This window comes from Folsomia candida, unplaced genomic scaffold, assembly GCF_002217175.1.
Source record: "Folsomia candida strain VU population unplaced genomic scaffold, ASM221717v1 Fcan01_Sc006, whole genome shotgun sequence".
Classification (NCBI taxonomy): domain Eukaryota; kingdom Metazoa; phylum Arthropoda; class Collembola; order Entomobryomorpha; family Isotomidae; genus Folsomia; species Folsomia candida.
The window spans coordinates 9,611,750-9,637,512 of record NW_019091198.1 but is presented as its reverse complement, the minus strand read 5'-3'; the positions used below and the strand labels follow the sequence as shown (position 1 = coordinate 9,637,512).

General features: G+C 42.0%; 2 protein-coding genes across 5 annotated transcripts in view; both read right to left on the bottom strand.

The window, feature by feature from the left end:
* The window catches only part of LOC110851115, a 99,663-nt gene that overhangs the window by 53,376 nt on the left and 20,524 nt on the right, over positions 1-25,763 (bottom strand). For 3 of the 4 annotated variants that reach the window (XM_035853187.1, XM_035853189.1, XM_035853188.1), the window contains exons 6-71: positions 25,443-25,698; positions 25,318-25,353; positions 22,880-22,977; positions 22,554-22,797; positions 21,972-22,096; positions 21,764-21,898; positions 21,644-21,686; positions 21,535-21,569; positions 21,292-21,454; positions 21,068-21,189; positions 20,919-20,996; positions 20,647-20,847; positions 20,521-20,572; positions 20,420-20,446; positions 20,290-20,340; positions 20,017-20,204; positions 19,831-19,945; positions 19,561-19,770; positions 19,440-19,492; positions 19,191-19,359; positions 18,715-19,122; positions 18,406-18,641; positions 18,285-18,330; positions 18,167-18,202; positions 17,821-18,093; positions 17,165-17,740; positions 16,912-17,085; positions 16,706-16,822; positions 16,356-16,622; positions 15,872-16,270; positions 15,674-15,808; positions 15,314-15,589; positions 15,162-15,244; positions 14,825-15,095; positions 14,507-14,753; positions 14,226-14,433; positions 14,116-14,145; positions 13,874-14,026; positions 13,552-13,786; positions 13,317-13,475; positions 13,022-13,243; positions 12,913-12,948; positions 12,740-12,805; positions 12,629-12,667; positions 12,384-12,538; positions 12,049-12,316; positions 11,899-11,979; positions 11,699-11,830; positions 11,495-11,620; positions 11,310-11,366; positions 10,928-11,245; positions 10,812-10,849; positions 10,559-10,728; positions 10,317-10,492; positions 10,190-10,246; positions 9,895-10,118; positions 9,687-9,830; positions 9,474-9,609; positions 9,373-9,411; positions 9,205-9,288; positions 9,104-9,138; positions 9,000-9,035; positions 8,757-8,931; positions 8,540-8,674; positions 8,093-8,197; positions 6,942-7,619 (exon numbers count right to left, since the gene is read on the bottom strand). In XM_035853187.1, coding sequence (XP_035709080.1) covers positions 6,942-7,619; positions 8,093-8,197; positions 8,540-8,674; positions 8,757-8,931; positions 9,000-9,035; positions 9,104-9,138; positions 9,205-9,288; positions 9,373-9,411; positions 9,474-9,609; positions 9,687-9,830; positions 9,895-10,118; positions 10,190-10,246; positions 10,317-10,492; positions 10,559-10,728; positions 10,812-10,849; positions 10,928-11,245; positions 11,310-11,366; positions 11,495-11,620; positions 11,699-11,830; positions 11,899-11,979; positions 12,049-12,316; positions 12,384-12,538; positions 12,629-12,667; positions 12,740-12,805; positions 12,913-12,948; positions 13,022-13,243; positions 13,317-13,475; positions 13,552-13,786; positions 13,874-14,026; positions 14,116-14,145; positions 14,226-14,433; positions 14,507-14,753; positions 14,825-15,095; positions 15,162-15,244; positions 15,314-15,589; positions 15,674-15,808; positions 15,872-16,270; positions 16,356-16,622; positions 16,706-16,822; positions 16,912-17,085; positions 17,165-17,740; positions 17,821-18,093; positions 18,167-18,202; positions 18,285-18,330; positions 18,406-18,641; positions 18,715-19,122; positions 19,191-19,359; positions 19,440-19,492; positions 19,561-19,770; positions 19,831-19,945; positions 20,017-20,204; positions 20,290-20,340; positions 20,420-20,446; positions 20,521-20,572; positions 20,647-20,847; positions 20,919-20,996; positions 21,068-21,189; positions 21,292-21,454; positions 21,535-21,569; positions 21,644-21,686; positions 21,764-21,898; positions 21,972-22,096; positions 22,554-22,797; positions 22,880-22,977; positions 25,318-25,353; positions 25,443-25,698 — 10,462 coding nt within the window. The remainder of the gene's footprint in view (positions 1-6,941; positions 7,620-8,092; positions 8,198-8,539; positions 8,675-8,756; positions 8,932-8,999; positions 9,036-9,103; positions 9,139-9,204; positions 9,289-9,372; positions 9,412-9,473; positions 9,610-9,686; positions 9,831-9,894; positions 10,119-10,189; positions 10,247-10,316; positions 10,493-10,558; positions 10,729-10,811; positions 10,850-10,927; positions 11,246-11,309; positions 11,367-11,494; positions 11,621-11,698; positions 11,831-11,898; positions 11,980-12,048; positions 12,317-12,383; positions 12,539-12,628; positions 12,668-12,739; positions 12,806-12,912; positions 12,949-13,021; positions 13,244-13,316; positions 13,476-13,551; positions 13,787-13,873; positions 14,027-14,115; positions 14,146-14,225; positions 14,434-14,506; positions 14,754-14,824; positions 15,096-15,161; positions 15,245-15,313; positions 15,590-15,673; positions 15,809-15,871; positions 16,271-16,355; positions 16,623-16,705; positions 16,823-16,911; positions 17,086-17,164; positions 17,741-17,820; positions 18,094-18,166; positions 18,203-18,284; positions 18,331-18,405; positions 18,642-18,714; positions 19,123-19,190; positions 19,360-19,439; positions 19,493-19,560; positions 19,771-19,830; positions 19,946-20,016; positions 20,205-20,289; positions 20,341-20,419; positions 20,447-20,520; positions 20,573-20,646; positions 20,848-20,918; positions 20,997-21,067; positions 21,190-21,291; positions 21,455-21,534; positions 21,570-21,643; positions 21,687-21,763; positions 21,899-21,971; positions 22,097-22,553; positions 22,798-22,879; positions 22,978-25,317; positions 25,354-25,442; positions 25,699-25,763) is intronic. The other variant, XM_035853190.1, reaches the window with a different exon arrangement.
* On the bottom strand, positions 23,083-25,261 carry LOC110850835. The gene is made up of 5 exons (XM_022098416.2): positions 25,054-25,261; positions 24,828-24,984; positions 24,413-24,759; positions 24,061-24,342; positions 23,083-23,993 (listed from the first exon to the last, which is right to left on the bottom strand). Exons 1-5 carry the CDS (start codon positions 25,147-25,149, stop codon positions 23,166-23,168), a joined length of 1,710 nt encoding a protein of 569 aa, XP_021954108.1. The 5' UTR covers positions 25,150-25,261; the 3' UTR covers positions 23,083-23,165.

Below are 25,763 nucleotides of genomic sequence, written 5' to 3'. Positions count from 1 at the left end.
CGTGGTAGACCAGTTGTGCTGGATCTTTCGGTCGCACCCAAAGTAGTTTCTCCCATTTTTGAGGTGGAAGTTTCAAAGTATTGCCGAGTTCCAGTGGTGAAAAATTCAGTCTCGGTAACACCGCTCGTTGTTCCTTCAGTTCCTCGTTCTGTGCTACCAAGATGAACTCGTGGCATTCCAGTGCTACTTGGTCTTTCCGTCACGCCAAGAGTGGTTTCTCCAATTTGCATGGTGGAAGTTTCAAACTGTTGTTTTGTTCCGGTGGAGAAAGCAGGAGTTTCGGTAACTCCTCGAGTTGTGCCCTCGGTACCTCGTTCTGTGGTAAACTCTTGCATTCGTGGTAGACCAGTTGTGCTGGATCTTTCGGTCGCACCCAAAGTAGTTTCTCCCATTTTTGAGGTGGAAGTTTCAAAGTATTGCCGAGTTCCAGTGGTGAAAAATTCAGTCTCGGTAACACCGCTCGTTGTTCCTTCAGTTCCTCGTTCTGTGCTACCAAGATGAACTCGTGGCATTCCAGTGCTACTTGGTCTTTCCGTCACGCCAAGAGTGGTTTCTCCAATTTGCATGGTGGAAGTTTCAAACTGTTGTTTTGTTCCGGTGGAGAAAGCAGGAGTTTCGGTAACTCCTCGAGTTGTGCCCTCGGTACCTCGTTCTGTGGTAAACTCTTGCATTCGTGGTAGACCAGTTGTGCTGGATCTTTCGGTCGCACCCAAAGTAGTTTCTCCCATTTTTGAGGTGGAAGTTTCAAAGTATTGCCGAGTTCCAGTGGTGAAAAATTCAGTCTCGGTAACACCGCTCGTTGTTCCTTCAGTTCCTCGTTCTGTGCTACCAAGATGAACTCGTGGCATTCCAGTGCTACTTGGTCTTTCCGTCACGCCAAGAGTGGTTTCTCCAATTTGCATGGTGGAAGTTTCAAACTGTTGTTTTGTTCCGGTGGAGAAAGCAGGAGTTTCGGTAACTCCTCGAGTTGTGCCCTCGGTACCTCGTTCTGTGGTAAACTCTTGCATTCGTGGTAGACCAGTTGTGCTGGATCTTTCGGTCGCACCCAAAGTAGTTTCTCCCATTTTTGAGGTGGAAGTTTCAAAGTATTGCCGAGTTCCAGTGGTGAAAAATTCAGTCTCGGTAACACCGCTCGTTGTTCCTTCAGTTCCTCGTTCTGTGCTACCAAGATGAACTCGTGGCATTCCAGTGCTACTTGGTCTTTCCGTCACGCCAAGAGTGGTTTCTCCAATTTGCATGGTGGAAGTTTCAAACTGTTGTTTTGTTCCGGTGGAGAAAGCAGGAGTTTCGGTAACTCCTCGAGTTGTGCCCTCGGTACCTCGTTCTGTGGTAAACTCTTGCATTCGTGGTAGACCAGTTGTGCTGGATCTTTCGGTCGCACCCAAAGTAGTTTCTCCCATTTTTGAGGTGGAAGTTTCAAAGTATTGCCGAGTTCCAGTGGTGAAAAATTCAGTCTCGGTAACACCGCTCGTTGTTCCTTCAGTTCCTCGTTCTGTGCTACCAAGATGAACTCGTGGCATTCCAGTGCTACTTGGTCTTTCCGTCACGCCAAGAGTGGTTTCTCCAATTTGCATGGTGGAAGTTTCAAACTGTTGTTTTGTTCCGGTGGAGAAAGCAGGAGTTTCGGTAACTCCTCGAGTTGTGCCCTCGGTACCTCGTTCTGTGGTAAACTCTTGCATTCGTGGTAGACCAGTTGTGCTGGATCTTTCGGTCGCACCCAAAGTAGTTTCTCCCATTTTTGAGGTGGAAGTTTCAAAGTATTGCCGAGTTCCAGTGGTGAAAAATTCAGTCTCGGTAACACCGCTCGTTGTTCCTTCAGTTCCTCGTTCTGTGCTACCAAGATGAACTCGTGGCATTCCAGTGCTACTTGGTCTTTCCGTCACGCCAAGAGTGGTTTCTCCAATTTGCATGGTGGAAGTTTCAAACTGTTGTTTTGTTCCGGTGGAGAAAGCAGGAGTTTCGGTAACTCCTCGAGTTGTGCCCTCGGTACCTCGTTCTGTGGTAAACTCTTGCATTCGTGGTAGACCAGTTGTGCTGGATCTTTCGGTCGCACCCAAAGTAGTTTCTCCCATTTTTGAGGTGGAAGTTTCAAAGTATTGCCGAGTTCCAGTGGTGAAAAATTCAGTCTCGGTAACACCGCTCGTTGTTCCTTCAGTTCCTCGTTCTGTGCTACCAAGATGAACTCGTGGCATTCCAGTGCTACTTGGTCTTTCCGTCACGCCAAGAGTGGTTTCTCCAATTTGCATGGTGGAAGTTTCAAACTGTTGTTTTGTTCCGGTGGAGAAAGCAGGAGTTTCGGTAACTCCTCGAGTTGTGCCCTCGGTACCTCGTTCTGTGGTAAACTCTTGCATTCGTGGTAGACCAGTTGTGCTGGATCTTTCGGTCGCACCCAAAGTAGTTTCTCCCATTTTTGAGGTGGAAGTTTCAAAGTATTGCCGAGTTCCAGTGGTGAAAAATTCAGTCTCGGTAACACCGCTCGTTGTTCCTTCAGTTCCTCGTTCTGTGCTACCAAGATGAACTCGTGGCATTCCAGTGCTACTTGGTCTTTCCGTCACGCCAAGAGTGGTTTCTCCAATTTGCATGGTGGAAGTTTCAAACTGTTGTTTTGTTCCGGTGGAGAAAGCAGGAGTTTCGGTAACTCCTCGAGTTGTGCCCTCGGTACCTCGTTCTGTGGTAAACTCTTGCATTCGTGGTAGACCAGTTGTGCTGGATCTTTCGGTCGCACCCAAAGTAGTTTCTCCCATTTTTGAGGTGGAAGTTTCAAAGTATTGCCGAGTTCCAGTGGTGAAAAATTCAGTCTCGGTAACACCGCTCGTTGTTCCTTCAGTTCCTCGTTCTGTGCTACCAAGATGAACTCGTGGCATTCCAGTGCTACTTGGTCTTTCCGTCACGCCAAGAGTGGTTTCTCCAATTTGCATGGTGGAAGTTTCAAACTGTTGTTTTGTTCCGGTGGAGAAAGCAGGAGTTTCGGTAACTCCTCGAGTTGTGCCCTCGGTACCTCGTTCTGTGGTAAACTCTTGCATTCGTGGTAGACCAGTTGTGCTGGATCTTTCGGTCGCACCCAAAGTAGTTTCTCCCATTTTTGAGGTGGAAGTTTCAAAGTATTGCCGAGTTCCAGTGGTGAAAATTCAGTCTCGGTAACACCGCTCGTTGTTCCTTCAGTTCCTCGTTCTGTGCTACCAAGATGAACTCGTGGCATTCCAGTGCTACTTGGTCTTTCCGTCACGCCAAGAGTGGTTTCTCCAATTTGCATGGTGGAAGTTTCAAACTGTTGTTTTGTTCCGGTGGAGAAAGCAGGAGTTTCGGTAACTCCTCGAGTTGTGCCCTCGGTACCTCGTTCTGTGGTAAACTCTTGCATTCGTGGTAGACCAGTTGTGCTGGATCTTTCGGTCGCACCCAAAGTAGTTTCTCCATTTTTGAGGTGGAAGTTTCAAAGTATTGCCGAGTTCCAGTGGTGAAAAATTCAGTCTCGGTAACACCGCTCGTTGTTCCTTCAGTTCCTCGTTCTGTGCTACCAAGATGAACTCGTGGCATTCCAGTGCTACTTGGTCTTTCCGTCACGCCAAGAGTGGTTTCTCCAATTTGCATGGTGGAAGTTTCAAACTGTTGTTTTGTTCCGGTGGAGAAAGCAGGAGTTTCGGTAACTCCTCGAGTTGTGCCCTCGGTACCTCGTTCTGTGGTAAACTCTTGCATTCGTGGTAGACCAGTTGTGCTGGATCTTTCGGTCGCACCCAAAGTAGTTTCTCCCATTTTTGAGGTGGAAGTTTCAAAGTATTGCCGAGTTCCAGTGGTGAAAAATTCAGTCTCGGTAACACCGCTCGTTGTTCCTTCAGTTCCTCGTTCTGTGCTACCAAGATGAACTCGTGGCATTCCAGTGCTACTTGGTCTTTCCGTCACGCCAAGAGTGGTTTCTCCAATTTGCATGGTGGAAGTTTCAAACTGTTGTTTTGTTCCGGTGGAGAAAGCAGGAGTTTCGGTAACTCCTCGAGTTGTGCCCTCGGTACCTCGTTCTGTGGTAAACTCTTGCATTCGTGGTAGACCAGTTGTGCTGGATCTTTCGGTCGCACCCAAAGTAGTTTCTCCCATTTTTGAGGTGGAAGTTTCAAAGTATTGCCGAGTTCCAGTGGTGAAAAATTCAGTCTCGGTAACACCGCTCGTTGTTCCTTCAGTTCCTCGTTCTGTGCTACCAAGATGAACTCGTGGCATTCCAGTGCTACTTGGTCTTTCCGTCACGCCAAGAGTGGTTTCTCCAATTTGCATGGTGGAAGTTTCAAACTGTTGTTTTGTTCCGGTGGAGAAAGCAGGAGTTTCGGTAACTCCTCGAGTTGTGCCCTCGGTACCTCGTTCTGTGGTAAACTCTTGCATTCGTGGTAGACCAGTTGTGCTGGATCTTTCGGTCGCACCCAAAGTAGTTTCTCCCATTTTTGAGGTGGAAGTTTCAAAGTATTGCCGAGTTCCAGTGGTGAAAAATTCAGTCTCGGTAACACCGCTCGTTGTTCCTTCAGTTCCTCGTTCTGTGCTACCAAGATGAACTCGTGGCATTCCAGTGCTACTTGGTCTTTCCGTCACGCCAAGAGTGGTTTCTCCAATTTGCATGGTGGAAGTTTCAAACTGTTGTTTTGTTCCGGTGGAGAAAGCAGGAGTTTCGGTAACTCCTCGAGTTGTGCCCTCGGTACCTCGTTCTGTGGTAAACTCTTGCATTCGTGGTAGACCAGTTGTGCTGGATCTTTCGGTCGCACCCAAAGTAGTTTCTCCCATTTTTGAGGTGGAAGTTTCAAAGTATTGCCGAGTTCCAGTGGTGAAAAATTCAGTCTCGGTAACACCGCTCGTTGTTCCTTCAGTTCCTCGTTCTGTGCTACCAAGATGAACTCGTGGCATTCCAGTGCTACTTGGTCTTTCCGTCACGCCAAGAGTGGTTTCTCCAATTTGCATGGTGGAAGTTTCAAACTGTTGTTTTGTTCCGGTGGAGAAAGCAGGAGTTTCGGTAACTCCTCGAGTTGTGCCCTCGGTACCTCGTTCTGTGGTAAACTCTTGCATTCGTGGTAGACCAGTTGTGCTGGATCTTTCGGTCGCACCCAAAGTAGTTTCTCCCATTTTTGAGGTGGAAGTTTCAAAGTATTGCCGAGTTCCAGTGGTGAAAAATTCAGTCTCGGTAACACCGCTCGTTGTTCCTTCAGTTCCTCGTTCTGTGCTACCAAGATGAACTCGTGGCATTCCAGTGCTACTTGGTCTTTCCGTCACGCCAAGAGTGGTTTCTCCAATTTGCATGGTGGAAGTTTCAAACTGTTGTTTTGTTCCGGTGGAGAAAGCAGGAGTTTCGGTAACTCCTCGAGTTGTGCCCTCGGTACCTCGTTCTGTGGTAAACTCTTGCATTCGTGGTAGACCAGTTGTGCTGGATCTTTCGGTCGCACCCAAAGTAGTTTCTCCCATTTTTGAGGTGGAAGTTTCAAAGTATTGCCGAGTTCCAGTGGTGAAAAATTCAGTCTCGGTAACACCGCTCGTTGTTCCTTCAGTGCCTCGTTGTGTGGTGAACTTGATTGTTGGCAATCGGACGGTTGAACTTGGTCGCTCATATGTTGTAAAATCTGTTGAACCTTCAGTTGTTGCATCGGTCGTAAAGGGTTGCATTCGTGGGGCTCCTGTGCTGCTTGAAGCCTCAAATCCAAGGGTAGTGTCTGAAATCTTACTTGTAGACGTTTCGATGAACTTCATTGTACCTGTTGTTAATTCTGTGATTTCTGTTTTGGAAGATTCTGTATGGTCACTTATGCTTTCATTCACAATAGGGAATGGATGGGTGAAGTTGATAGTTGCATTATGCACGCCTTCTATAGTTGGGGTTGGTGTTGTAGTGGGATATTCTGTTGTACTTTTGTTATGTGTCATGTAAAACTGTCGTGGTAGGGATTCATTTATTTGTCTATGAGGTTCGTCAGACAGTAGAAGTTGGTCGTCAGCTAAAATGCATATATCGTAAGGGCTGCCTCTATAATTGGGTGGGCAAAAGCAAACGGGCCTGTGGTTCACTACTCTACAAGAAGCTCTTATGCCACATGTATCCGGAACGATACAAGGTGAAATGCACGTGTTGTCTATGCACGCCTCTGTTTGTGAACAATGGTAGTTTCTTGTGCAGTGTGTTTGAACTGGTTGGGTAATATTGATTTGGATGGGTGGTGTTCCTGTTTCAATGACCCTCACTAAAAACATATAAAAATTTAGTGTTCCATTTGTTTCTGTGTTGTTTGCAGGTGGTCCCGACGGTGAAGGAATGAAAGGCGTTCCTGCTCTCCGGTACGAGTAAGGCATGCAAGTTTGTGTTATTCCACAATCAAATGAAAAGATCAATCTAAGGTTCATCTATGTCACTGTAAAGTATTTCGCTAATACGCATGCAATAAAATTGTATTTTGTAGAAGATTCCTTGATCAAGGAACACAGTTTACCATGTTATTACTATGTAGTTTTGCATGCACTAACGTTACTGTGGTCTCTGAATTGTCGTAAATTACGTTTGCGTGCAATTACGAAGTGTGGTAATCGTCTCCCAGCTTTCTAAATTGTCATAATCACGTATACATTGAATACAGACGGTGTGCGAACTACCAATGACAAATACGACTGATTACACTAACTAAATTATTATACTACTACTATTGCTTACGTATTAACCTAATAATACACTTATTATAGAAGGGCATGTATAAGTATGTGTAACAATGGAGAAAGCATCAAGGTGTAGCATGTCTTCTACCCAGATAGGAAGAAGGATTGTGTACTTTTTAGTGGTCAGTAGTTAGGCGGATTATTAGGATGATGGACACGCGGTTCATTAAGATGTACCATGACGGTCACTCTTCGTCCAAGTGCAAATTGTTCTTGGATGGAACAGTTGCTATTAGTCGTGAGTAAAAGCTTAAAACACTCGACTTTTGGGTTACCTTTGCATCCTCGCGTACCATCTGGGGCATAGCCTTCAGGACAAAATTTGCACGTAGCATTATGATTTCTTGCGAAACATCCTGCTGGACAATTTTCCGTTATGCATGGGTCCACGCAAACATAGTTGACACACTTTAGATGGTCTGGACAGCCAGCGTCTTTCAAACATATTGATACCACGGCTGTGCACTCTTTCGTTTCACAATAACAGGCAGCTTCGTGGTTTACTACTTTACACACTTTCCCATTATCACAGTGACGCTGGGAGCAGGGACTTTGACACTGAGTTCCAATGCAGGCCAAATTGTCGGGACAATCATAATTACTGCGACATCCTTCCACATTCAGTAATGGACAGACAAGTTCCATATTCTCGTTGATGACTAGCCCCATTTTGCACACACAGGTTGCTCGATGTTCAAAAACTTCGCATTTATGACTAGGAGTGCAGAGTGATTGGGTTCCAATTGTCCATTGACATGGGTTTTCGCACATTCCGATTGCCTCGTTGCAGGCTAGATTTTTGGGACAATCTTCACTAGAGCTGCATTGTCGATTTGGATACATTGGTCTTCCTTCGGTGTGACAACGTGGGTCTGGGCGACATTGTTCCGTTGGTTTTCCAAGATGACATTGTGGACATGAACACCAAGGTTTGTGTGACAGGACTCGACACACTAAGCAAACCCAGTCAATTGATATAACTCAACTTAAATTACTACAATCAAACATTAGGGGAAAATTACTGTTTAGACTCGTTGTGAGTGAAAGAATACAAGGTATTAAAAGCAGAAGCAGGGAAACGAATTAATTAATTATCATTAAGGCTCATATGTATTAACAACAGGTATAAGTTTCTGAAACAAGTTTAGTAATTTCGGGAGGATTTTAAAAAATTAGGAGAGTTACATAATCTTGTTTAATTCATTTTAAAACAAGCTCATTAATGTTTCAATTGACTGATAAACTTGACCACGCCGAATTTACGGGATACAAAACATTTAGCTATACACGGATTAACAATGTGAGTAGCTTACAAACTGCTAATCGCGACTATATTTTATTTGCATTGTTAGTTGAAAAAGAGTAAACCTTGTAGTAAATCTGGTTACAGGAGTGAAGTATTCGCTAACACGCTCAATTCCCATACCTGCATTTTCACCACAAACTCCCCTGATTTTACAGGGGTCGATGCAGGCAGTTCGAACACAAGCCTGCTCGTTGGGACACTCTTGATTCGATGTACATTGAATTTCTGGGTCGTTTACAAGAGGAATACAATGCATTATTTAAACGGTATTAAATACATTTATAGATATGTCAAATCTTTGTTCTATTTGTAGTTTTGTTAACGTTTTGTGACTCTTGTTATTTCGTATTTAGGTGTTGTTCTGAATTAACTGTTTCATGCCGTTTGACAATGTCCTTGTTCTTTCTTTGTGTATTTGAGTCGTAGAATTTAACATGCTCAATAATTGTCTGATCGATTGATTATAGTGTTTTGTTATTTTATCGCATTGTTGTATCAATGAAACCTGATGAATCTGTTGTGTTTCCTGAAAATGTGTGTAATGGTAAGAAAATGAGTTGCTCTTACCTTGCACGCAGAACACGGCAGGGTTACCCGAAGTGCCCACGGGACATTGGCAGGTGTATTGTCCGGTAATATTGACACAGAGAGCTCCTTTTCCACAACCAAGTGTTCGACAGTCATCAATTCGATCAATTTTGCCTGTGTGGCCCAAATATTCATAAAATCAATTTTAAGGATTGGTTACATAATATAGTTTTACGAGTAAAAAATTGTGACATACATTCGGTCAAAGGATTTCCGAGAGGGTGATTAGATGGACAGGAACATCTCCCAACGCCACTGGAGTCAACCAGGCAAATGGCATTTGTTCCACATCTGACATCAGAGCAGGCACTTGGTATTTTGCAGACGCATCCTCTTGTTGGATCTCCACTACATCCCCGAGCACAAGTGCACTATACGTAATAATTGAAGCCGTATTAATCACAAAATTTGGGTACTTGGGTAAAAATTATGGACATACCTTATAACCATTTGGAGTATCGATGCATTGTGCATTCTGTGATGGATTTTTTATTATTATTCATTCAAGATTGTACGACATTTTAAAGTAATATAAAAATTTACCTGTCCACACGGATTTTCAAGGCACTCGTCGACATCTAAACGTGAGAAACGTTTCCGAGTTAAATAGCTGTTTAATCAAAGATCAAAATTCGTATTTCTACCTTTATTGCACCGATCAAGTGGATTTCCTGTATGACCAATTGGACAAGAGCATACAGCCCGTCGATTTGCGACACGACACACGGCTATGAAATAAAATTATGTAAAAATAGTTTGCACTTCTGAATTTTTTTTACTATTGGAGTCAAATAGTGTTGTTGAAAACATACCATTTACACCACAAGCTCCATTTCTTATGCAGGGATTCACTATAAAAGAGTAAAATGGGTGAAATTCTGTTTGAATTTTGAAATGTTTCAAATTTACTTACCACAAACGCCTTCATGGCAAACTTGGACAGCACTGCAATCGCTGTCTTTTCCACACTCGAGTTGTACACATTCCTTGCTGGGCTCTCCAAAATACCCGTTCGGGCATAGGCAGATCACTTGCCTCTTGTTGTCCAACTAAGGAAAAATAGCAACGTAAACCATGTGCATATTTGCAAGTAAATATATCTCTCTGAATTATTCGCCGTATTTACCTTGCAAATGGCAGATTTCCCACAAGGTGACTTTGGATGTTGGCACGGGTCTATACACTCCCCTTCTGAGCAAGCTGAGTCTGGTGCACAATCTGAACTCTGGCGACAACCAGCTACACATTGACCTCTCTGACACAATTGACCCTGTAACAAGATTTTTTCCCTGTTAATGAATTATTCTTTTCCAGTAATTAGTGACACCACCCACCTGTGGACATCCAGCATCATCGGAGCACTGTGACCGACAAACTCCGCTAGTACATGTCTGACCACAGGCACAGTTTCCGTTCGAAGTGCAAGTTACTGAGCAGTAGCCACCGTCACATTTTGACCCTCGAGGACACTTTCCTTCCGCCGTGCACCGTTGAGGTGGTTTCACACAGGATATTAGAGCGTCCCCAATTGTCCCCGCCGGGCAGGAGCATGAGGCAGCTAAAGAAAAAATTAGTTATAAGCAATTTGATACCCATTTGAAAATATGAGTTCAATGTTTGACTGCGTACCGTGATTCACAACTTGACAAGTGGCACATTGTCCGCAAAGGATATTCTTGCAAGGATCTATCACAAATAAAATGAAATGCACATTAGACTGTATAACCACCTTTGTCGATTATCGTTAATTCCTTACCTTTACACTGACGATTGATACAAGAAAATCCCTCGGCACACTGCGAATCACTTCTACATCCGGCAAGGCAAACTCTTTGCTGACAAATGTACCCTGGTCCACACTGTTCGTCGTCACTGCACAAGGGTTTACACACACCTCCGATACACCTCTCATCGGCAAGACAGTTGGCATCCCTAATATTTTATGAACATAATTAATTACAAATTTCTTATTGTTGATTACTGTATTTATTAACTTACGCTCGACACGCTTTTCGGCACATCTTTTCAATGCAGACCATCGGTTTGGCACAAGAGGTTCCAGAATCGCAAGGAACTTCGGGCACTTTGCAGCCTACTCGGGAATCTCCTACGAGACCAGGCAGGCATCGACAGGTGATTTCGTGTCCTTTCACAGCGCATTGTGTGTTCTGTAATTTTATAAAATTTGATGAAACAAAATTATCATTATTCCGAATAATTATTCATATTCATCATATTCCATTTCACTTACCAGTCCACAAGCAATCGGCGAGGCACAAGGATCCACGCCTAAAATTTAGCAGAAAATACAAATTTATTGTCAAGTTAATTAATTCTTAGTAAAATTTATCCCATAAAAAGTCTCACATTTGTTGCTTGAACAAACTTGTGAGTCCAAACAGGCGTCATCACTTCGACACCCAGGAATGCAACTAAGGCCATCACAGACTTCGCCGTTCCTACAATCTCCATCCACCCGACAGACGGGTTTGCACAATCCCTTATCACAAATTTCATTTGAGAAGCAATTGCCGTTCGTTGAACAGATTGGAAGGCAAGATCCGCTCTCGCAGAAATATCCTTCGGCACAGTCCCTGTTTCCGGTACAGACTTTGGGTTCTCGAACGCATCCAACGAGTGGGGTCGGGTTTGGAATGGTACTCCCAGGACAAGAGCATTGTGGTTCTGGGGTTGAAAACATTGTTTAAGATATGCATAAATTGAGGTATTTTAGTCTGCGTATACGTACGATGATTGACAACATTGCAAACACTGTTGGCACCACATCCTTGGGATTTGCATGGATCTGAAAATTTGGGTAAAACAAAATAGTATTCCATTTAATCATGCATTCTAATGATTACGAAATTTGGATTGATAAACTGCAAAATCTGACAAAGTAAAAGTGAACGTTGCTAAGAATAAATTTCTTACCAGCGCATTTTTGGCCAATACATGATTCACCTCCGCTGCAGTCATCTGATGTTCGACACCCTTGGACGCACATGTTGTTAAGACAAATATGGCTCAAGAAACAATCATTATCCACACGACATGTCACTGTAAAAATTATTAAATATCACTCGTCAAATTAATTTGGATTTTAAACAACAGCTTAATTTTTTTAATGACACTCACATAAACATTTTCCTTCTAAACAACGCTCGTTCATGGCACATGCTCCGTCTTCTCGACATTCTAGTAGGCAAAGACCTTCGATACAATTATATCCTGCAGCACACTCGTGCTTGTTTTGACATGGGACGGCAACTGTAAGTCATTTTTTTACAAGTTTTGTTCAAAAATCATGTTATTAATTTTATCGAAAAAAAACTTACTTCGAACGCATTCCACTTCTGCGTTCCCAGTGAATCCTGGAGGACAGTTGCACACCTTTCGGTGGAGAGTTGGCGTGCATGCTGAAACAATGTGCAAATTATTTTACTACTTATTCCAATCTCTGACCTATTTTTGCTCTATTTTCTCACCCGCATTCAAACCACAAGCTCCGGGAGCATCACAAGCGTTGAGACACTGGCTTCGAACACACACTTCGGAGGCGTTGCAGTCAGTATCCGCGGCGCATGGGGGTTTGCAAATTTGTCCATCGCAGAACGTGTTGGAACCGCAGTCAGCATTGGATTTACATGCTTTCGGTTTGGGTCGGCATCCTTGGATTAAATCTTTCGGATTTCCTTGGTACTCGTCACGACACAAGCAGACTCCTTCAGTACCCCTCGCACGACACTCGGCATTCTGAATAATGCAAATTTTTGAACGACTCTTACTACGATCGTAAATATTTACTTGGAGATTAACTTACGGGTCCACATTTTACATCTTCGCACACGGATGTGCACTTAAGGCTTCCTGATCTACGGACACATCTAGTTGCTTCAGGACAGTCGGCATTTGTTTTGCATTCAGGTACTGGAAGACATCCCTGAGAAGTGTAGGCATCACCAACGGTTCCGATGGCTGTAATTGGTTAAAGTATGCAAAAATTTAGTTATTCAATATTTACGAGGGTAATAATATACACGCAATAATATAAAGTGAAAAACTCACAGCAGAAACATTTGAAAGATCCTCTCGTGTTGTCGCAAACTAAAAATAAAATGTATAGTATGAATTGTAAGTTTAAACAATTTCGAAAATTATACACCCTGATATACTTACCTGCATTTGGACCGCAAGGTTTTTGGGAGCAGAAATCAATGGATGTACACTTTTCGGCTGGATTTCCTATTTATTGTATAAATAATTAATTAATTAGTTATTAATTAGTTATTAATTATGTCGCATATTGGTGATCATCTGTGATATAATATAAAACATTGAAAAATATTTACCAGTAAAACCTGGTTGACATTGACACTGGGATTGATCTAAACGTTCAAATCAAAAGCGTTTTAATATCAATACATTGACAGAATAATATTGTCAAATAGGCGAACGTACGATTTTCAGAAATACAGACAGCAAATTCCACACAAGGATTTGAAACTCTGCACGCAACTTGACACTTGTGCTCAGAGCAGACCTTATCCTTGGAACAATCGTCGTTCTTGTTACATTCAATCGGTTGACAGCCAAGTCGATCGTCATGAGCGTTTCCGAAGAATCCTGGCTTACACTCACATTTTGGTTGATGCTCATGAGCACTGCATTCAGCATTTCGACCTGCGGAAAAATAAATTCGAAAGGTCAATTACGTATATTAACTATTAACTCAATAAACTTAAAAAAAACTTACCACACAAGGCCCAACTGCTGCAAACATGCTGACATTCCAATTGACCAAACTTATTTTCTCGACACATTTCATCAATCGGACAATCATCATCTTTCTGACATCTTGGCAATTCTTGGCAAATTCCATTCAAGCATTTTTGGAAAGAAGCACAATCCGTGTCTAAAATATTAGGAAGTAATATTTAATACAGCACACAAACTGTATGAATTAGATAGATGAGAAAAATGAGACATACTGGCTTTGCATGCAGCTTGACAAACTCCTTCAATACACAATTGGTCAGCAATGCAGTCACGTTTCGAGTTACAAATTGGGCGACAAATTCCGTTGCTACATTTAGATGATGGTGGGCAAAGGGAGCTTTCGGAACATGGCGTAACTGGAACACAGCCCAACCTTGGATCACCCAAATGTCCAGGCAAGCAGGTGCAAATTGGTCTTCCATTCACGACGCTGCAGTTGGTGAATTTCTGCACCGAACAATTACATAAATAACTATTAAGCTAAATTCTTTGGGTGAATTTTTAAAGTTATTTCTTTTTCTCTTTCTCTCTCACCCCACAAATATTTCCGAGTGCACAAATATCGATGCACTTATTCCCGAAGCAAGCCTTGTTGGAAGGACAGTCATTTCCACCGTCGACACATTCCAGAGAAACGCACTCTCGAGCAGGGTCGCCTTGCGTGTGTTCAGGACAACTGCAGGTGTACTGCGTTTAAAAAGGCAAAGACAATTTGTAAAACAAAGCTTCAGATATGTGAGCATTAACTACATCGTACACAAATTATATGTATGTACCTGATGGTTTTCAGATGAACATTGGGCATTCTAAAGAATAAGACGGGATTTTATATTAGTAAAGTTCTTGACTACAAATTATGAAATAGTGAATGAAAAATAAGTGCCACCTTTCCACAAGATCCCTCACAGACGTCGACACATTTCCCGTTTTTACAGAATGCAGAATCCGGACACTCAACGTCTGTGAAACATTCGCCAGCTTTCTTGCATCCCAATTGATCTCGTACCGTTCCAGCTGGACAGGAACATGAAAAACTTCCGACTGTGTTCTTGCACACAGCAGAAGGATGACATGGACTTGCGGCACATTCATCACTATAATAAAAATAAATACATTAGATTTCATGTTACTGCAACATGTTAGTTATTTCAATAGTTCGCAACTTACACATCCACGCATAGATTTCCCCTGAATTCGAATCCTTGCGAGCAAATGCATGAAGCAGCGTGATTGTGAACTTGACAAGCTCCCTTTCCACAGCCGATTGACAAACAGGGGTCAACGCAGCGATTCAAACCTTGGTCGCATTGACGATCGGGTGAACAATCGTCAGAATTTGTGCATTCCACGACATAACATCCAGTATCTTTGTTGAATGGGTCACCCAGCTCCCCATCCTCACATACGCAGGAGGCTGGACATTTAAAATATTTTAGTAGAATTAGTGACTTTTCTTTATTTGTGTGAATTGAAATGAAGATGTACCTATATGACTAGAAACTTGACACTTGGCTCTTGGTCCACATTTTGGTAAAATGTCTACACAAGGGTCAGAACATTTACGTTTTCCGTCGGGTAGTGCAAGACACGCCATGTTTTCTGGACATTGTTCTGAGGTTTGGCATTCTTGTCCATCTCGGCAACCTTGTTCGTATGGTTCTCCGATTAATCCGGCAGGACAGATACACTTGTAGCTTCCAGGAGTGTTGAGACAAGAAGCACTTGGATGACATGGTTTGTTATCACACTCATTGATCTATGAATGAAATAATATTTCTTGAAATATCAGTCATTTGATTTATTATTTATTTACACAACTTACATCTCTGCACCCAGTAGGACCGTGATCAAATCCATTTCCACATCTACACTTATTGGAAATGCAAACTTCAGCCGCTTTACAGTCTGAAAATATAATAAAATTTAATTTAGTTATCACACACAATTAAAATTAACTAATTTATGATAAAATACCAGAATCCGATCGACACCCGGGATGACAAGCTCCTTCGACACAAACTTCTCCTGCCTGGCAGTTCGAATCTGTGTAGCAAACTTTGACGCAGACATTGTTCTGACAACGTTCTCCTCTGGCACAATCAGCGGTATTGGTACAGGACACGACGCAAAGACCTCCGAGACAAAGCTGACCATCGGAACAGTCCTGAGTGGAGGAACAGTACGATGGCTTACGAACACATCCTTCCAACGGGGTCGGATTTCCTTGGAACCCTTCAGGGCAGTGGCAAACTAAAGAGCAGAATAATAAATAAATTAGAGAATGCACTTAATTCAGGTAAATTTAATACCTATTCAGGCGTCTACTGAACTTACGTGGACTGTGCGACACGGCACGACACAAACTGTTGGCTCCACAGGCCCCTTCAACCTCGCAAGCATTCAAGCATTGATGGTGCACACAAGCTTCTTCGCGTAGACAATCGCCACTAGTTCGACATCCGCTGACACCTATTACAAAATTTTAAAGTTTTAAAATATCCACAATTGCAAAGTTAAAAAATCGCAACTTACAAAATCCTCCCGCACAAGCTTGACCTCCTGGACATTGAAGATGTCCAATGCAAGGAAGCATGCACATGCTTGACACGCAGCGTTCTCCATCCGCACAGTCATTTGGATTTCTACAGATGATTTTGCACTGATCTCGAATGCACAAACTTCCATCACACTGGGCGTCACTGGTACAATTTTTGGATTGGCGAACACACCCTCCTGGACCTTGTTCAAATCCGGGGACACAAGAACACTTGGCCTTCCTGTTCTCCACGGAACACACGCTGTTAGCACCACAAGCATTTTGACACACACTTTTACAAACTCCACTTTCACAAATTGTGGCTGGTGGGCAGGTCTCATCCGAAGCGCACGTGTTTGAACCAGTTGCAACGCATCCAGATCGGTAAGCGTCTCCTGTTTAGAAAATAATCGAAATCGTGATGAAACTAACGTGATTTAGACTTTAATCATTTTCAACGTTTTTTCGTAACCAACTTACCAGTTGTTCCTGGAGCGCACTTGCATACGACGCCTTGCGCCGTGTTGTCGCAGATGGCGGAAGGATGACAAGGATGGTTCTCGCAAGTACCTTCACTAGTGCAGCCAATGTCCGGGTGTGGATCTGGCTTAAATCCAGAGGGACAAATGCACTGGTATGAGTGATTATCTGCAATGCAAACTGCAGAGGTACCACAGGTGTCTTCGGCACAAATATCCATACATTTGTGAGCGAGACGGTCGCAAAGTTGGGTGGGTGGACAGTCATCTGAATAGAAGATGGTTGTAAATTTTAAAATCTTAATACGTAACATGCATTTTGGTAGAAATTTCATTTAAAAATGTACTCACCATTGTACACACAAGGCACTTCAATACATCCTTTGGACATGTCGTTGGGGTCACCAGTAAACTTTCCACTGGGACATTTGCACACTGCAGCGTGATTATTGGAAACGCATACAGCACCTGATTTTTAATTTTTTAAATAATTTTTTAAGCTATGATCTTTTAAAAAATGGCACCCAATATTTTAAAAATCACGGAATTTTTATTACCAGGGCCACATTGAACTGTGTTACAGACTGGGACGCAAGAAAATTGGCCATCCTTTTGCAAACAAACTTCATTCTCATTACATTGAACATCAGATTGGCATTGATCCCGAGATATTTTGACACATCCGACTCTGTCCTTTGGATTTCCCGTATGACCAGGCAAACATTGACAAACTAAAATTATTTACAGGAGAGAATTATATTTATGTAACACACAGATATTGATATTGATAGAAATTTGCTCATTAATTACCTCCGGTATGATCGACCGCGACACATTCCGCATTTAGAGAACAGCTAATGAAATTGCATGAAGGACAGTTCACCGGAGCACAGACGGAAGTACACCGTAAAACGCCAAGGCCATCCGGTTTGCACACTTCATGTCCGGCACAGTCCTTGTCCGTATTGCAGTTGGGGAATGCAGGTAATTCACAAAGCGATGTTTCAGGGTTGCGAATATAGTTGTCCAAACATTGGCATTGTGGTTTCCGGTTTTTCGTGACACAAAACTCGTTTTCCAAGGGGCAGCTGAAACTGAGACATGGCGACACACAGTTTTTGATTCCATTGAGATCGGGGCGACATATTTGTTGATCTGAACAATCCTTGTCGGCTTTACACGCATCTAACGTTTCACCAACGACGGTACAACCGGTTTGCAGATTGGATGGATTTCCTACATAATTCTGTTGGCAAATGCAGACTGGTTTGTGGTTCTCCGTTATACAAAGAGCATTCGGACCACACTGGATTCGAGAACATCCATCGACACACTTTCGTAGTCCGTATGCCGCAGTGAAACAGATGTCTTGAGAAGTACAGTCGCCTGGATTTTTTTACAATTATTATTATTATTTGTTAAATTTACTTGTTTATATTTTTTTCAAACACGTCGTGTATGCATACCATCGTTCCTACAGCTTTGTGGTTTACATCCTTGGTCTGACGATACATATCCGGGTGCACATTCACATTTTCCGCTGACGCAAACCGAATTCAATCCACAGGTCACGGTGGAACAGAGATCTTTACAGATGCGATTCTGGCATGAAAATCCGGTCGGACAGTTTTGATCCGTGGTACATTTGCACTGCGTTTTGGAACAGTCGACTAGGTCGACAGGTGGTTTGGTGCATCCTTCGAACGGATTTCCTTCGTAACCCTCACCGCAGAAACATCCTGAAGAATTAAAACTAGTTAGTGAAAGGAATTCTAAAAGTACCAGAAGATCAAAGTTCGAAAAAATACTTACTGTAGCTTCCGGGAAGGTTAATACAAATGGCGTTCGCTATTGTAAAATTTAAAAAATAATCAGTCTTGAACTAACTGTATCGCTATTATATTTTTGCATATGAAGAAAAAATTCCTACCTCCACAAGGCCTTGCTCCTCCAGTAGATTGATCACATTCATTAATCTACACATAAATATGAGAAAATTCATTACCATCCCCCTAAACCAATAAATAATCCAATTCAATAAATAAACCCACATCGACACATCCCGTGTGCTGGTTTCCTTGATATCCGGTCTCACAAACGCATCCAGAATCCCTGCAAACGGCATGTGGTCCACATGACGCTGCGTTGCAAGATCTTTCCTCCGCTCCACAAGTTTCGTACGGATTTCCAATTGTTCCAGCATTGCAAACACAGACTGCTCCACTCGCCTGGTATTCACAGTGAGCATTCGTTCCACAGTTTGGTTGACAGGTGGGTGGAACGGCCGCTGAAAGGTTTAACGTTTTTAAACTAGCTCTTACAATGTGTTAAAAAAATGAAAATAAGAATTCGTCACTTACGAGCAACGCATTTATATTTTGGATTTCCAACAAAGAACTCTGGACAGACGCACTGATTACTATTGCGGTCACACTTCGCACCAATCCCGCAAAGACTGTCTCCACACTTTTCTTTACATCGTCCACTAATGCAAACCATGGGTTCTTGACAGGCGTGGGTGGTGGCACAAACTTCGGGGTTGCATTGACCACCAGGAAATGGGTTTCCGGTCGTCCCCTCTTGACACTTGCACGTAACTCCTTCCGAGCTGGGGGCGCAATAGGCGTTGGTACCGCATTGGACACCCAAACAGACAGATATACAGGCATCATTAGCTCCTTTCACGTATCCAGGTAAACATCTGCACCAAGCGGCGTGATCTTCGGCTTCACAAACTGCATTTTCTCCACATGGGAGGAATCCGTTGCCTAAATTATTGAAAAACATTAAAACCTGTAGAATGAAGAACACTTGCATCATTTGTGCATTCTCGTACCAGCCAAACATGGGTCCGAACAAGTCCCAGACTTGCAGATTAGCGATGCCGGACAGTCACCAGAAGCGCGACAAATGTTTCGATCAGTTTTACATTCGTAACCTCCAATGGTGTTGACGCAAGTGGAGTTAGCACCGCAAGGGCTGGGGAATTTTCCGCACTCGTTCGTCTACCAAAAAGTTGCATTTTTAACTCTTTCCAAATAAAATCTCTATTATCTTGAATAAGTTTCATGAAATAAATACATACATCAATGCATCCAATATTCGGGTCTCCTTCAAATCCAGCTTCGCATACGCAAACTAAATTTGTGTGTAAAAAACAATTATCAAACTGTTCCAAAGCATAATATTTTTCAATCAAATCATACTTGGAACGTCATTCGGAATGCATTTAGCATAAACTCCACAGCTCATTCGTTCACAAGGACTCTTGCATTTGTTGTTGTCTGCAGAATCGGTGAAGAACGGTGGAGGACAAATACACTCTCCTGGTTGAATACATTTCTCATTCGTTCGACACTGGGAGTCGCCCGCACATCTGACTTGTGATGGGGAACAAGCTCCGTTGTAGGGATCACCTACAAATTATTGTGTGTAATTTTAAATATAATTGTCATTTATTTGTTTATGGCGCATACCATTCGTTCCGTCGGGACAAATACATTCAAATGGAACTCCGTCGACGTGGACAATCTTGTTGTGACATTCAGCACCGATAGAACAAGGTCTATTGGGTCCAGCGCATTCATTTATCTGAAAAATGAAACGTAGGCTGTGAAATTCTGATGAGAAAAATAAAATTTAAAAGATAAGTAAATAATTACGTCGGTGCAAGATCCGTCAGGATTTGTCGCGGATCCGGCAGGGCAAGCACAGTAGCTCAACCCTCCCGTGACCGTGATACAGTTGGCGCCCTCGGGACAAGGTGAGGTTAACGAGCAATTTCCAAAAACGCATGATCCGTTGACGACCTTGTAAGGTGGCTGGCATTTACATTCCTCACTTGTGCATTCTGTAAACGAGAGTGGACGTAAGTTAAATTATAGCTGGAAAAATTAAGGTATTAATTTAAAATTCTTTTAAAAAAGTCTAATTACCTTCACAGATCAAGAATGGATTTCCATTATATCCGGAAGGACAATTACAAGCTAAATATAATTTAAATACAAATTAGTACTAAACCAAGATCTTTATGTAACATTGATTTGCATTTCGTTAAACTCGTACCGTAACTTCCAGGTAGATTTTTGCACACTATTAAATAAATGCAATTTTAGGATTAATTCATGTAATAAATATTCATACTGCTTAGATCATATTTTATGTACCAGCATTAAGTCCACAGGGAAGCTTATCTGTGGTTTCGAGGCACTCGTCAATCTAACAAAATATCAAATTTTATTATAAATATTAAGACACATATTTAAAGCATGTGTTAAAAATGAAGGTCTTACATCGCGACATTTTCCACTTGACTGATCACGAGCGAAACCTAGAAGACAAATGCACACATTTTGACCACTTCCGCTGGCAACGCATTGTTCTCCAGAAGGACAGGGCTGTCGGGCGTCGCATTCATGGGCCACGATGGATTTGCACCCGGTTTGGAATGGGTTTTGTACGGTGGCATTGATTGGTTGTGAACCTCCGGGGCACTAGAATTGGAGAATTTGTGATTGTGTCAAATATTTTTGTCATTGCAAATTTGATAATTTTAATTAAATACCTCGCAACTAAAACTGCCTGGAAGATTTTTGCAGATAGCTCCAGTTCCGCAAGGGCTGCTTTCACTACACTCATTGATCTAATGGATACAAAATGAATTAGATGATATCAAGCCTGACGTATTTATTTAAACGATTTGATAGGGCATACGTCTTCACAACCGCCAACATTGTTGGCAGCTCCGGTGTAGCCGGGTCGACATAAGCATCGGGATTCGCCATTGATAAGCATACACTCTGCGTTCTTGGAGCACAGGATTTCTTCGCAAGGATCTGCATGGAATGCATAATCAATGTGATACGTTATGAATCAACGTTAATGTCATCCCCACTAATGTCAAATATGTACGTTTAGCGTAAATTATTATGCCTTACGTCTACAATCTTTTCCAATGTTGGGTTCCGGACAAAGGCATTTTTTGTCGTCGGAATCACAAAAAGCATTTCCGGGACAGTCGTCATCCTTGTTACATTTAATGACTTCAATACATTTCGTTCTTGGGTCGGGGTCAGGTACAGTTCCATCAGGGCAGGCACACTAGGAAGGATTAAGTAGATCAAACCCGTTACTTATTGTCTTGATGAGAAAACTATTTTGAAAATTTCTAAATTACTTACCTCAAAACTTCCCGGAGAGTTGATGCAGGTTGCACCTACGAATGAATGAGGTTATTCAATTAGTGAACTATTCATCAGATTCATACACATTAAGGTTAAGAAACTTTACCTTCTCCGCATGCGGTACCCTTTGGATTGTTGCACTCGTTGATCTATTGTTATTATGCAAATATACTAAATTAGCCTGAAACCCTCATAATGAAAAACCACTCAAAGTACAACAGCTTACGTCAATGCAAGCGACTTGTGAATTTCCGGTAAAACCGTGAGGACAAGAGCAAGAAAATCCTCCTTCTAAATTGGTACAGGTTGCAATTGTACCACACATTCCCGAAGGTCCATGGGACACATCACACTCGTTGATCTACAAGAAACCCAACGTAACGTAACGTAACGTGACAAATTTTCAGGTTGGACATTTAATAATGGTGACATACATCCAGACATCCAGCAGTGATGTTGTTAGGGTCGAATGACCACCCATCTTCACAAACGCAGTAAGCTTCAGGTCCGTCAGGTCTGCAAAATGCGTGTTGTCCGCATTGCACTCCTTCACACGGTGCTGTATCATTGTGTCAATGGTAATTAGTTGAAGGTTCAATTTGTGGTGAGCGAATTTACGAATTTACAAGTAGTATGTACAATTTTTGTATATGTTTGTGTGTGTATTTTAAAATAAATATGTGTAATTGGTTTATTGTGTGTATGTAGTAACTCACGCATGCAAGCTTTGAATGGATCCCCCAGTAAGGGGGAAGGACATTCGCAAAGGTACGTTCCAGGCACGTTAACACACTTTGCTCGCGTGCCACATGGGAACAAATCACTGCGACATTCGTCTACATCTGTGGTGCGGGGTTAGTAATGTTGATGGTGGTGTTTGGTGTTCGTGTTAAGTGTGAGTGTGAGTGAGGTGAGTTTTCGAAATTGATTAGAAATGTAAAGTTAGTGTCAATGTGATTGAATGATAATGTTGTGAATAATAATGTGTGAAAGTTTTGTGCAGATGATAACCTTACCTTTGCATGGACGACTTGGGGGAGCACCGATAAATCCGAAATCACAGTCACATCTGAATCTTCCAGGCGTATTGATGCAGACTGAATTGGGTCCACATGGATTTTCAGGAGATTCGCATTCGTTGACGTCGACACATTCTGATTTTTTCGCCTTGAATCCGTCCACGCAAAAGCATTGTCCTTCGATACATTCGGCATTGTTGACGCAATCGTAATTGGATTTACAGAGGGTGGTAACATCAGTCTTAAGAAGAAAGAGGAGACAACAAATTAAAATTCTGATGATTCACGTGTTTCGAAATATAACAGATTTTTCTACTCCGAACCTGTTCGCATGCAATTTTTGGGTCAGGTTTCGCAGCATAACCTTGAGGACACAAGCAATTGTATCCTGGTGCAGTATTTTCGCAAATTGCATGAGTTCCTACGAACAAAATATAGCAATTTCAAACATTTCAAATTACTTTTCTTAAACAAATACGCTTTTTGATATAATGTTCATGCAAATCAAGTAGGATTGCTCACTTAATTAGTACATACGTAAATATTTCAGTTTTTATTAAAATTACTCAACAGTGTAATAAACAAATCGAACAGACATATCTATAATATCTAATCACACCAAATTACATTCAACTTTCCATCCACCATTTCCAACATCTTATCCTGAACTATCTCGAGAGAACACTGAGTTTTGAACTTAAAAATGTCGAGTAAAATATCCAAATCAAAAACAGTGTTAAAGAAAGGCCAAATTTTAGTCATTGGGTGGATCACAAAACCATCCCGTTCCACACCCATCATTGTCGCAATCATTGTGGCCAAAAAACCTATACACTCGGCGTGTTTTGCTCGTCTCTTCTTTTCCGACCACATGTCTTCTTCCTCATCCTCCTCGTCATTCAAATCTTCATCCTCCTCGTCATTCAAATCTTCATCCTCCTCCTCATTCAAATCTTCATCCTCCTCGTCATTCAAATCTTCATCCTCCTCCTCATTCAAATCTTCTTCCTCATCATCATCATCAAACTCGAATGGGGTCTCTGCTGGCAGTTGATACACGTTGACGATATCCTCGTCTTTCACTCCTCTCATAGTTGTTTTTACTCTTCTGTGATCTTTTGAACCATTACCCTTGAATGATTTCCTCTTTGACAATGACAGGCCATCATAATAGCCTCCCTTTTTATCCCACCCTTGGTACGTATGGGGTTGAGTTGGAGAGAATTTTTTGCCAGGAGGGAGTAGAGGACACTTTTTGTGGTCAATCGATTCGTCTTTCTCACCAATCCGGAAAGAGACACCGTTCAGATTGAGAATTTTGAGAACCTTTCCCCAATCGGCTTCATGAAAATGAATCAGTCTCGTACAGTACTTAATCTTGTGACTTTCACCGTTCACTTTCATATTGTGAAGTAGCACAAGAATACCCAGGGCGATCTAAACAGAGAAAATATTAATATTGGCATAAAAATATATATGTATGTGTTCAAATCAAAACACTAACCGAGTAATTATGATATGTTTGAGTAGAATTCACACTCTGCCACGATTTCAGAATAGTGAACTCGTACTCTTCTCTGGACGCTGAATACTTCGTTAGCCACACTTCCCTTTTGCCAACATTACTGGCACTCAAGTAGCTGTTGACCCATTTATCGGTTGAAGTCGATACTTTGAAGTTCGGATGGAACATAGCAATAGTGGTGGTTTCGTTCAGTTTGTCCCAAATAAGTAACAACTCTCGTGGCCTGATTAAGTGCTTAACGCACACTGCGTTTACGACGTCCTTAATAATAATTATTATAATTAACATAGTTGTGGAAGTGATGAATTTTAAGTGATGAATTTTAACTTACAGAGGCATAGGTCCAACATGAAGTAGTTTTACACTTCTTTCTCGCACCATACCATTTAGTTTTAGTTCTTGCAGTCTGCTCATTAAACCAAACAGTCCCATCCTTCCACTTGATGAAGACTTCGTTGCCGTTTATTTTGATTGGTGTAGCCTTTTTCCCCTTGGTCATTAAAGTTGATGTTCCACTAATAGGAAGCGATTTCATGAGTTTCAAAAATTGAGGAGTAGAGTCCATCGCGGAGTCCTTTCCGTTGTACTCCAAGTGAGACTTTATGGCGTAGAACACAGCAAGCATCGCTCCTTTAGGTGGTAGCCAATTCTCATCCTCCTGTGAATTATCTGGCGATTCTGCGACAAAAAACAAATTTCACTCATATTTACATAACGAAAGTGTGAAAAAAGAAATTAAAACTAACCGGAAACAATTAACTCGGTTAATTCAATCTTTTTTCCACTAGCCAACACCACTGCTTTCACCCCGTCGGGGAAAACGTACTTGACTTTATTCTTTCCATCCTTAAAGATGAGTCGTCTTTTGGGAGGGATGACCTCTTCAATATCTTCATTATCCAACTGAACACATTTTCATGAAAAAAGTATTAACAATACTTACTTTCAAACATTGTATTTAAAAAAACTCACCTCTACAATTTCAGATGATGATGAAGGAACAACAGAGTTTGAATTCATTGGCTCGAGGGGAGAAAAGAGCGAAGTTAACTTTATCGGGTTTGACATTGTGTCACTAGTTACTTTTATTAAGTAACTAATATTTCAAATGATTAAATTCTCTGAGAGCAATAACAGGTGATGTGCGCTCTCTAAGACTGAAATGATGACTGATGAGAATGATGATGGGGTGAAATGGAAAAGATGCGACAGAGTTCAGAGGAGGTCATTACTCACCGCATGGATTTTCCAGAACGGCACATTCATCGAGATCTGTAAAGTTGGCGTTTCTTGTATAATTATCGTGTCTTATACGAATAAAAACTAATAATTAGGACGTCAACTGATGGAAGTTCATTTACCAGAGCACCCTTGGTTCGGTTGACCGGTTGTTCCTTCACTACATGTGCACTGATAGGTACCGGGAAGATTTGTACAAATTGCACCTGGACCGCAAGCCTTGGGATTCTCGGCGCATTCATTAATGTCAACACAACTATCGAAACCGTTGCCTCGATAACCCTTTGGACATTCGCATTGATGGCTCCCCTTGAGATTTATGCAGCGAGATCCTTCCGCACACGCGTTACGTTGATTGCACTCGTTGATATCGACACACTACGTATTTTACATGGATTAGAATATTTCTTCATTTACCCCTAAATTAAATGTAGCAGCTTTCT